General features: G+C 38.2%; 1 protein-coding gene across 5 annotated transcripts in view; it reads right to left on the bottom strand.

Moving 5' to 3' along the window:
- Positions 1–302: 302 nt before the first annotated feature.
- LOC114497501 (serpin B6-like) overlaps positions 303–11,898 on the bottom strand; it is a 38,141-nt gene continuing 26,545 nt past the window's right edge. For 4 of the 5 annotated variants that reach the window (XM_036026591.1, XM_036026593.1, XM_028513286.2 and 1 more), the window contains exons 4-7: positions 5,255–5,372; positions 4,183–4,325; positions 1,064–1,219; positions 303–845 (exon numbers count right to left, since the gene is read on the bottom strand). In XM_036026591.1, the coding sequence (XP_035882484.1) occupies positions 441–845; positions 1,064–1,219; positions 4,183–4,325; positions 5,255–5,372 (822 nt within the window). In that variant the 3' untranslated portion in view covers positions 303–440. The remainder of the gene's footprint in view (positions 846–1,063; positions 1,220–4,182; positions 4,326–5,254; positions 5,373–11,898) is intronic. The other variant, XM_028513287.2, reaches the window with a different exon arrangement.

The following is an 11,898-nucleotide window of genomic DNA, read 5'->3' as shown; positions in this document are numbered from 1 at the left end:
TGTTCCACACTATTGTCTCACTAATAATGCCAATATGTAGAGAAGAGAGAGAAGGACCACCAATCCCCTTGAGCCTGGAGAAAAGCTTCACAGCCCTGTGAGCACAGCACTCTGCCAGCAAGTGAAGCCCCGAGGCCTTGCACAGGTGTGAGGATTGGGGGACCCTTCTCACAGCACGGGTAGAGTACTTGATAAACAGCCAGTGCTGCTCTGCCAGTATGACCTCAGACCACCCTGAATGGTAATTTCAAATCCTAGAAAGCACTGACATGTGAACATACAAATACACAGAGTTCTAAACATGGAACTTCAAAATCGGGCCCTTTATTTTTGGATTGTTATCAAAGGTCACTTTGGGTTCAGGCACATTGTAAAGTGTCAGAGGAAAAGTGGGTCAGTGAGAGACAGAAGAAGGGCTACAGGCAGTGCTAACCATTTCCTTAAGGGGAGGAGAATCGGCCACAAAACAGAATACTGTTGGTTTTGCTGTGCTGAATAAAGAAAAGGAAGGGGTGGTCAGCACAGAACCTAGGGGTGATTCTTGCACATCGAAGCATCATGATGGCGGCAGTGGCGGCTGCGGCCTCCGTGCCTTCCTCGTTGACCTCCACAAAGGACTTGTGCATGACCTTGGACAGAAACAGATCTCTCGCAGATGACATTCCAGAAAAGTCTGCCGTGGCTTGCTCAAAGGCATCAGTCATGCCCAGAGAACGAAGTACATCCTCCATGTCATAATTCTCCTCCAGTTTAAATCTAGGCAGGAACACATCCACTTCTTCTTCATCCATCATATCTGGCCTGGTCCATTCTATGAATTTCTCATAAGTAAGGCTTTTTTCCACCTAGAAGAGGAGGGTTGAAGATTTTATGATCTACAATGGTGCTGCCCAATAGAACCTATGCTATGAAGTGAGTGCTCTATACTGTGCAGTACAAGATGGCAGTAATAGGAAGTTATACTACTTTAGAAATATTACTGGGAAATGTGGAAAACTGCCAAGCAGAAATGCAAGTGTAATTCCTTGTCATCACAGCACAATTGTTCCTTAGCACTCATTACCATTTGCAGATCAACATTTTCATCAGGAAGCATGATGATCATATTCAGCTCGTTGCCGACATAAGGCAGCACCAGAATTTTGGTGAATATTTCTCCTATGTAAGTCATATTAAAGGTAGATTTCTTAAACATCATTTCCACAGGCTTCTCCTCATTCTATTAAAAAATAAAAAGGATAAACATTAAGTTGAAACAAGACCCTGTTTACATATTGAACAAATCAGCAAAGCCAGCTACTCCAGGCCCCTAGAAATACTTTCTTGGCTTCCACAACCCATCAGCCCCCTCTTTTGGTGGTATGAATTCATTGCTTCAACCTCTGGTCACTGGGGTAACCAGGGCTCACTTCTTACGCTGCTTCTCCCTTGGTGACATCATTCAGTCTTGTGACGTTAAGTAGCATTCCCAAATTCATACTGCTAGCTGGGACCTGTCCCCTGTACTCAATATTCACATATTATACTGCTTACTTGACACCTGCATTTGGACATAAAAGAAACCTCCAATGCTACATGTCACACTGGGCTCCTCATATTCCCTTCCAAGTCTGCTCATTCTACAATTTCCCCATCTCAACTGATGCCTATGCCACTCATCCTATTGTCAAAATCCCTGACATATCTCTGACTCCTGTCATTCACAGCCCATATCAGAATCATTCGTAAATCATCTTAGCTCCACATTTAAAATTTAACAACAATCTGACTTGCTCTTTCTATCTCCACTGCTATGAGCCTAGGCCTGGTCACTGGGATGACCTCCGAAGAGACCCTATAAGTGTCCTTCCCCCTTCTGATTTGCTCACCCAGTGGCCAGAGAGATCTGATAAATCCCATATTAAATCAGACCACATCACTCTTTGACTAAACACCTTTCCATGGCTCCCCCTCCACTCCAAGGGAGGGAACACACAAGTCCTAAAAGCAACTTGTAATTGTGACAAGAGCTTGGTCCCCTATGTCCTCTGTTTCCATCTCCCTTCATCTGCTAGAGCCACAGGAGCCGCCAAGACTGAGAGCACACACCCTTGAACACAGGCACTGTTTCCAAGAATCTCCGTTGTTATTGCAAAAATTTTCACCTTCCTGATTTTTATTTTTTAATTTTATTGATTATGCTATTACAGTTGTCCCATTTCCCCCCTTCATTCCCCTTTACCCTGTATACCCTCTCCCACCCACATTCCCCCTTTTAGTTCATGTCCATGTGTCATAAGTTCTTCAGCTTCTGCATTTCCCATACTATTCTTGCCCTCCCCCTGTCTATTCTCTACCTACCATCTATGCTACTTATTCTCTGCACCCTTTCCCCCTCTCTCCCCCTCCCACTCCCCTGTTGATAAACCTCCATGTGATCTTCATTTCTGTGGTTCTGTTCCTGTTCTACTTGTTTGCTTAGTTTGTTTTTGTTTTTGTTTTAGGTGTAGTTGTTAATAACTGTGAGTTTGTTGTCAGTTTATCGTTTGTATTTTTTATCTCCTTTTTCTTAGATAAGTCCCTTTAACATTTCATATAATAAGGGCTTGGTGATGATGAACTCCTTTAACTTGACCTTATCTGAGAAGCACTTTATTGGCCCTTCCATTCTAAATGAAAGCTTTGCTGGATAGAGCAATCTTGGATGTAGGTCCTTGTCTTTCATGACTTGGAATACTTCTTTCCAGCCCCTTCTTGCCTGCAAGGTCTCTTTTGAGAAATCAGCTGACAGTCTGATGGGAAGTCCTTTGTAGGTAACTGCCTCCTTATCTCTTGCTGCTTCTAGGATTCTCTCCTTCATTTTAATCTTGGCTAATGTAATTATGATGTGCCTTGGTGTGTTCCTCCTTGGGTCCAACTTGTTTGGGACTCTCTGAGCTTCCTGGACTTCCTGGGAGTCTATTTCCTTTGCCAGATTGGGGAAGTTCTCCTTCATTATTTGTTCAAATAACTTTTCCACTTGTTGCTTTTCCTCTTCCCCTTCTGGTACTCTTATAATTCGGATGTTGGAACATTTAAGGTGTCCTGAAGGTTCCTAAGCCTCTCCTCATTTTTTTGAATCCTTGTTTCTTCATTCTTTTCTGATTGGATGTTTCTTTCTTTCTTCTGGTCCACTCCATTGATTTGAGTCTCAGTTTCCTTCCCATCCCTATCGGTTCCCTGTACATTTTCCTTCATTTCACTTATCATAGCCTTCATTTATTCATCTAACTCACAACCAAATTCAACCAATTCTGTGAGCATCCTGGTCACCAGTGCTTTGAACTGTACATCTGATAGGTTGGCTATCTCTTCATCACTTAGTTGTATTTGCTGTGTAGCTTTGATCTGTTCTTTGGTTTGGGCCTTTTTTTTTTGTCTTGACATCCCTGTTACATACAAGGGGCAGAGCCTTAGGTGTTCACTAGGGTGGGACAACCTAGTCACTGGGTTGTGATGCTTATGTGAGAGCAGGGTCCCAGAGGGAACAATGGCGCTTGCTCCACTCTATGTCAGATTTCCATCCGTTTGCCACTTCCCCCAAGCAAACTGGGCCATTCTGGTGCTACTTCCTGTGTGGGTGGGCTTGTGTATGTTCTAGGGCCCTGTGGGTCTCTCCAACACACTCTCCTGTGAGGCTGGAACTCTCTCTCTGCACCTCAACTCCCACAGGTGTTTTGAATCAGTGTCCCGAGGCTCTATTTCCGGGCACTGGGACCCTGGGCTGCGAGTTCTGTCTCACTGCCTGATTTCTCCTGGCCTATCTGCATGCGAATGTGGGACCTCCTGGACAGCCAGGCACCTTGCTCACAGTGTCTCGTTTCACAGTCGCCACCTCGCTGGGTCTACCAGCTGTCTGCCTACCCAGGGTCTGCCCACTGCTGTCTTGCACTCAGGATGCCTTACACACCCAGTGCCACCATTTTTTTGTGCCATGACCCCTCTCCACCAACCCCTCTCAGCCCGGCTGCCTGACTCTGCTCCTCCTAGCAGTCTGGATGAATGTGTATATTTTAACTCCTTGGTTGTCTGACTTCCATACAGTTCAATTTTCTGTCATATCTGGTTGTTATCTTGTTTCTAAATTGTTGCTGACCTTATTTTGGTTGTGCAAGGAGGCACAGTGTGTCTACCTATGCCTCCATCCTGGCCAGAAGTCCTCACCTTGCTGATTTTAAATGATCTTTCCTTGGTGTGCTCTTTGTTAAACTGAATATCCCAGTTTCCTTTGAAGTAGATGGCATTCACAAGAACCAGACGAGTATTTGGATTAACTGAACCTAGAGGCAGCAACTCTGTAATTTTACCTGAAAAGAAGAATTACAGAACCAGTTAGCTAAGAGTGTCCTGATGTATGCTTCAGGAATAATATTCATATTAGGCCATCTCCTTGCACAAACAAGTACTCAGATAAAGGAGTTCATGACCCCCCAAATATCACCATATAAAGGGATACTTTAAAAATACTACTATGTGAATGAAACATGGAAAATTAACAAATATATGCAGGATGAATTCATCACAAGTGAGATAGGAATGCCTAGTGCCTAAAGAAAGGTGCAAGTTCCTAGCAGGCATAAAGAACAGTTTAAAGGAAGAATCACAATGAGGTGAAGGTGCACTGAGCATTCTGCATAGGACTCTGCAGGACATGAGCCATACTGTATAGGAAGACAGCCTGAGACCTGCGTCCAAGTGCTTCTTTGCACTATTTGTGAAAAGAAAAGCTAGATTAACATTAACAACAAAAGTCAAAGTGTGGATTGTTCTGGAAGAGGTGTACTGGATATTTAGACACATCACATTTATTTTGATAAGAACAGGAAAATGCTAGAAAAAATAATCATACATTGTCAGTGGATTTTAAAAGTTTATAGTTTTTTATAATTTTTTAATTTATGGATCATAAAGAGAGAGAAGAAGGAGAGAGTGAGGGCGAGAAGGAGGGGAATGGGGAGGGGAATGGGGAGGGGAAGGGAGACAGACAAACAAACACTGATTTGTTTTCCACTTACACATTCATTGGTTGATTCTTTTATGTGCCCTGACTGGGATCAAACCCAAAACTTTGGCATCTCAGGATGATGCTCTTATCAACTGACCTACCTACCTGGCCAGGGAAATTTACAGTTATTTTGAGAAAAAAATTATTCATTTACATTTGATGTTCTTATGAAGAAACTGTCAGTAAAATTGATTAAAATACTATTAAAATAGAATAACAATATATTTTCACCTTCTGTCTTCTTTGCTACCCAGGAGTTTATGTGTGTCCTGGCCTCCTCTATAGCTTTGCAGAAGTCGAGCTCTTCCATCTCTGCTTGGTAGAATTTGTGGCAGGACTCTTTGAAAGACTGGGATAGACAGCAATGGTCACAAAAACAAGCAACATCACCTGCTTAAACCTTTTTAAAAAAGATTTTATTTATTTATTTTTAGAGAGGAGAAGGGAGAGAGAAAGAGGAAGAAAAACATCAGTGTGTGGTTGCCTCTCACATGCCCCCTAGTGGGGACCTGGCCCATAATCCATGCATGTGCCCTGACTGAGAATGGAACTAGTGACACTTTGGTTTGCAGTCCGGCACGCAATCCACCGAGCCACACCAGCCAGAGCTTAAGTCCTCATTGTGACAAATAGAACATGGATAATTTTATTATTTACATTTAATATGAGGAATGAATATGAGGAATAAAAATATTGGGGAATAAATAAATAAATAAACAAATAAATTGAAAGATAGATAAATAAGGACTTAACCTGAAATCCACTTTATCAATTTTCAGCTGCATTTGATCTTAGTTTATAAACTAAGTACAATAGTGATCTGATTATCAAATAAACATCATAAACTGCTAGATCCTTAAGGGAGTAGCTGTGAATCAATGAGGTAAATACAAAGACACTAGAAGGAGCAACTACAGACTGTCACTCCCAACAAGCCATTGCATTTGTGAAGTGACATCCTATCCACAGTAAGAGCCATGGCTCCCTCTACATTTCAGAACCAGGGCTTATTGGTTTTGTTTTTTCTACTGGTTCATATAATGTAGAGGAATTGTGTAACTTTTCACCACCACTTCCACCACACCTTTCTGTGAGGACAGAAGTGTTCTAAATCTAAGCCACACATGACAACTGGGCACTTGAAATATGGCTACTCCTGCTAAGCAACTAAACATTTAACTTTGTTTTCCTTTAATTAACTATACTGAAATTTAAATAGCTACATGTGTCTAGTGGCTACCATTTTGGGTAGATCATTCTAGAGTGTGAGAGACTCCCTCCAAAAGCTTAAACTGTATTTTGTTAATATAATCTATGAAATGACAATATTAATGAACACCTACATTATGCCATGTAAAAGCAGACAATCTTATGGAAAACAAATGGAATGAAACAATGAATTTGATGACAGGGCAATGTGAAATGGGTTTCTAATCTTTCTTTTGACCAGTTTGCAGCTAAGTACTTAATTCCACTTTTCAGGATGGTTTTTGTATTACAGAATTTCACATTTCTCTTTCAGTGTAGCAGAAGAAAAGCAATGTAGTACAATAGTTATGAACATAAGTCCTGTGACTTAATAGCTGTGTGGCCTTAAAAAAGTTGCTTTGATTCTCAAGTTTCCCTGTCCTCCCCTGTCAATGATGATTCAGCAGAGCCTGCATCTCAGAGAGTTATGTTGAGGACCAGGTGAGTTATCATTAGTACTGTTTTATGTAACATCTGAATTCTTGGTATGCTGGACCCACTGTACCAAATGATCTAGTTATATCATCTATTTAATATTCACATAATTCATGCTTTGCCAATTTTTCTGCTGTTTTGTTGTTATTTTTCACTTTTCAGTTATAGTTGACATTCAATATTACATTAGTTTCAGATATCCAACATAGTGATTAGACATTTATACAGCTTACAAATTAATTGCCCCCATAAGTCTATGACGTATTTGATACCATACATAGTTATACAATATAATTGACTACATTCCCTATGCTGTACCTTACATCCTTGTGATTATTTGTAAATTATAATCTGTATTTTTTAATCTCTTCAACTGGTTCTCCAACCCTCACCCATCTGGCAATCATCACTTTGTTCTCTGTATCTATATGTTTGTTTTTGTTTCGTTCATTCATTTATTTTTCTTTAGATTCTACATATAAGTGAAATCATAGTACCTTATTTTGCCATGTATAATGCACATGTTTTTGCCCAAATTTTTGAGGGAAAAATAAGGATGAGTGTTACACATGGGCAATACTAATTCATATCTAGATACATGTTTTTAATTCTTTTATTTGTGCTTATGTCTTAAAAGTGTAACTCTAGTTGTGTAACTACTTTTTACATAAAATTTCTCGTACCATAGTATGTTCAAAAATAAAGGAATTATAAAATTCCTTTATAATACAAAAAACAAGGATCTAAATACAAATAAATAAAAAATTGAATTAAAACAAAATATTTTTTCCCTTAAACTTTGGGCCAAAAATGTGGGTATGCATATACATGGCAAAATACAGTATTTGTCTTTCTCTGTCTGACTTATTTCACTTAGTATTATACCCTTTAAGGTTCACTCATGTTGTCACAAGTGGCAAGTTTTGATTTTTGATGGCTGAGTAATATTCTATAGTATATATGTATTACTTCTTCTTTACCCATTCATCTCTTGACGGACACTTAGGTTGCTCCCATATCTTGGCTATTGTAAATAATGCTGCAATGCACATAAGGGTGCATGTATACTTTCAAATTAAAGTTTTAAATTTCCTCAGATAAATAGAAGAAATGACCCAGAAATTTTACATAGAAGTAAAATTTCTGGGTCATATGGCAGTTCTATTTTTACTTTTTTGAGTAACCTCCATACTCTTTTCCATAGTGGCTGCACCAATTTGCAATCCCACCAATAGTGCACGAAGGATCCTTTCTTTCCACATCTTCACCAATACTGGTTGTGGATTTATTGATGATAGCCATTCTCACAAGTGTGAGGTAATATCTCATAGTGGTGTTAATTTGCATATCGCTGATGATTACTGATGTTGACACCTTTTCCTATGTCTATTGGCCATCTGTATGTCCTCTTCAGAGATAATGTCTATTTAGGCCCTCTGCCCATTTTAATTAGATTCTTTTTTGTTTTGTTTGGGATTTCCTTATTTTTGGTGTTAAGTTGTATGATGAGGTCCTTACATATTATAGATATTAACTCCTAATCAGATGTATCACTGGAACATATCTTTTCCCATTCAGTAAGTTGTCTTTTCATTTTGTTAACTGTTTCCTTCACTGTGCAGAAGCTTTTTACTTTGATGTAGTACCATTTGTTTATTTTTTCTTTTGCTTCCCCTGCTGTAGAAGACATGTCCAAAAAAATATTGTTCAGAGTGATTTCAAAAAGTTCATTGCCTGTGTTTTCTTCTAGGATTGTTTAGGCTTCAGGTCTTACATCTAAGTCATTAACCAATTTTGAGTTTATTCTTACATGTCTTATAAGAAAATGATCTGGTTTCACTTTTTGCATGTATCCCAACATCATTTATTGAAGAAACTGTCTTTACCCCATTGAATATTCTTTTCTCCTTTGTCACAGATTAATTGGCCATATTGGTGAGTTTATTTCTGAGCTATTCTGTTCCTTTGATCTATGCATTTGTGTTTATACCATTATCATGTTGTTTTGATAACTATAGCCTTGTAGCATGGTCTGATATCAGGTAGTCAGCATGACTCCCCAACTTTGTTCTTCAAGACTGCTTTGGCTATTCAGGATTTATTACAGTCTCATAAAAATTTTAGGATAGTTAAAACCACAATGAGATACCACTTCACAACTTCATGGCCATTGAGAATGGCCATGATAAATAAAGCAACAAACAACAAGTGTTGGAGAGGTTGTGGAGAAAAGGGAACCCTAGTACACTGTTGGTGGGATTGCAGACTGGTGCAACCACTATGGAAAACAGTATGGAATTTCCTCAGAAAACTAAAAATGGAACTGCCTTTTGACCCAGCAATGCCACTGCTAGGATTTTATCCTAAGAACCCTGAAACACCAATCCAAAAGAACCTATGCACCCCAATGTTCATAGCAGCACAATTTACAATAGCCAAGTTCTGGAAGCAACCTAAGTGCCCATCAGTAAATGAATGGATCAAAAAACTATGGTATATTTACACAATGGAATTCTATGCAGCAGAAAGAAAGAAGGAGCTCCTATCCTTTGCAACAGCATGGATGGAACTGGAGAACATTATGCTAAGTGAAATAAGCCAGGTGGTGAAAGACAAATACCATATGATCTCAGCTTTAACAGGAACCTAAACAGCAAAACAAACAAGCAAGCAAAACAGAACCAAAGACTGAAATTGAGAACATGCTGACAATGACCAGAGGGGAGAGAGAAGGGGACTATAGGGAGAAAGGGTGAAGGGTTTGCAGGAACAATTATAAAGGACACATGGACAATAACAATGGTGGGGGGGTGTGGAAACAGGGGAGGGAAGTGGGGAGGACTGGGATGGTGGAGAGGGGTGGGGGGGGGGGGAGGCAGAAAACTGTACCTGAACAACAATTTAAAAAATGTTTTAAAAAAATTTTAGGATTGTTTAATCTAGTTCTGCAAAAAATGCCCCTGGTATTTTCATTCAGATTGCATTGAATCTATACATTGCTTTGGGTATTGTGGACATCTTAACAATATTAATTCTTTCTATCCATGAGAACATCATATCTTTAGATTTATTTGTGCTTTCTCCAATTTCTTTTATCAATGTTTTATAGTTACCAGATACAAGTCTTTCACCTCCTTTGTTATATTTATTCCTAGGTAATTTGTTCATTTTGATGCTTTTGTACATTAAGAAATAATTGTTTCTTAATTTCTCTTTCCAGTCATTATTAGTGTATGGAGATACAATAGAGTTTTGTATATTAATTTTATATCCTGCAATTTTATTGAATTCTTCATTAGTTCTAACAGTATTTTGGTGGAATCTAGGGTTTTCTACATATAGAATCATATTACCTGAATATAGTGACAATTTTACTTCTCCCTTTCCTGTTTGGATGTCTTTTGTTCTTTTTCTTGCCTAACTGCTCTGACTAGGACTTTGGGTCATTGTGTTTTCATTTTCATTGTCTCAGGATATACATACTTTGATTCCTCCCTTGATATTGTGATTAACCAATTGTTTAGTAACATGTTATTTGCCCTCCACCTGTGTGCGTGTTTTGTAGTTTAATTTTTATACTTGATTTCTGATTTCATACCACTATGATCAGAGAAGATGTTTGACATGATTTCAATTTTCTTAATTTAATGAGATTTTTTTGTGCCCTAACATATATTCTATCCTAAAAAAATGTTCTATGAGCACTTGAAAAGAATGTATATTCTTTTGCTTTTAGCTGAAATGTTCTAAAGATATCTATTAACCTCATCTGGTCTAATGTGTCATTTATGGGTTCTGTTTCCTTATTGATTTTCTGTCTGGCTGAATCATCCCTTGATGTCAATGAGGTAGGTGTTAGAGTCCCCCACTATGACTGTATTACTGTCTATCTCTCCCTTTAGGTCTGTCAATATTTGAGTTTTATATTTAGGTGCTCCTATTTGGGGTGTATAAATGTTTAAAAGAGTTATAACCCCTTGTTGGATTGATCCCTTTATCACTATGAAATGCCTTCTTTGTTTCTTTTTACATATTTTGTTTTAAAGTCTATTTTGTCTGATACAGCTATCGATGCCCTTTTACTTTCATTTTATATTTTATCATTTTTCAATTTTTTTCCAATCCATTTACTTTCAGTCTATATGTCTTTCAATCTGAGCCACATCTCTTATAGGCAACCTATGTACAGATCTCTTTTTTTTTTTTTAGCCATTAAGCCACCCTATGTCTCTTAATTGGTGTGTTTAGCCCATTTACATTTCAAGTAGCTATTCATAGGTATATAGTTATTGCCATTGTATTGTTTTCTGGTTGTTTTTATAGTTCTCTGTTCTCTTCTTTTGTCTTGATCTCTTCTCTTCAACACTGATGACTTTCTACAGTGTGTTTGTATTCCTTTCTTTTTATTGATTGTATATCTCTTATAGATTTTTGGTTTGTGGTAATGATGTGCTTCATACATACCACACTATGTTGACAGCAGTCTATTTTAAGTTGATAGTGGCTTATATTCTAATACATTCTAAAATCACTACATTTTTTACTCAAGCCCTCTATATTTATGTTTTTGTCATTATTTTTACTTCTTTTGGTTGTGTGTTTGTGTGTATTCCTTAATTTGTTATAATCACACGTGATCCTGGGACCCTTTGTGACTATTGAAAGTTCTGTTTTTCTTTATAAATAAGTCTTATAAAAAGATGATAATTAACTAGAAAATCTCTAAGACTGAGTAAACCAAGTTGTAAAAATAAAGTATCACACTGTGATGTGGCTAGGGCATTTTGGACAGCAATTTCACAATATTCTCTAATATTCACTTAAAAACTTCGCTCCCTTACTTTCTTTTACAAGTTCATGTTAAAATACCATACAAATGGCTCAGGTTGGGAACAAACTAAATGCACATCAATGGAAGAAATGATTACAGGACACTGATACTTAGAAATAGCAGATAACATACCTCAACAAAATGAAGGCCATATATGACAAACCCATAGCCAACATCATACTCAATGGGCAATATCTAAAAGTGTTTCCCTTAAAACCAGGAATGAGACACAGATGTCTGCTCTCAACAATCTTATTCAACATAGTACTAGAAGTCTTAGCCACAGCAATCAGACAAGAAGAAAAAATAAATGGCATCCAAACTGGACAGGAGGAAGTACAACTGTCATTATTCACAGATG

The sequence above is a fragment of the Phyllostomus discolor genome, chromosome 5, assembly GCF_004126475.2.
Source record: "Phyllostomus discolor isolate MPI-MPIP mPhyDis1 chromosome 5, mPhyDis1.pri.v3, whole genome shotgun sequence".
Classification (NCBI taxonomy): Eukaryota; Metazoa; Chordata; class Mammalia; order Chiroptera; family Phyllostomidae; genus Phyllostomus; species Phyllostomus discolor.
Note: the sequence above shows the minus strand (reverse complement) of the source record. Positions and strands in the feature narration are given on the sequence as shown.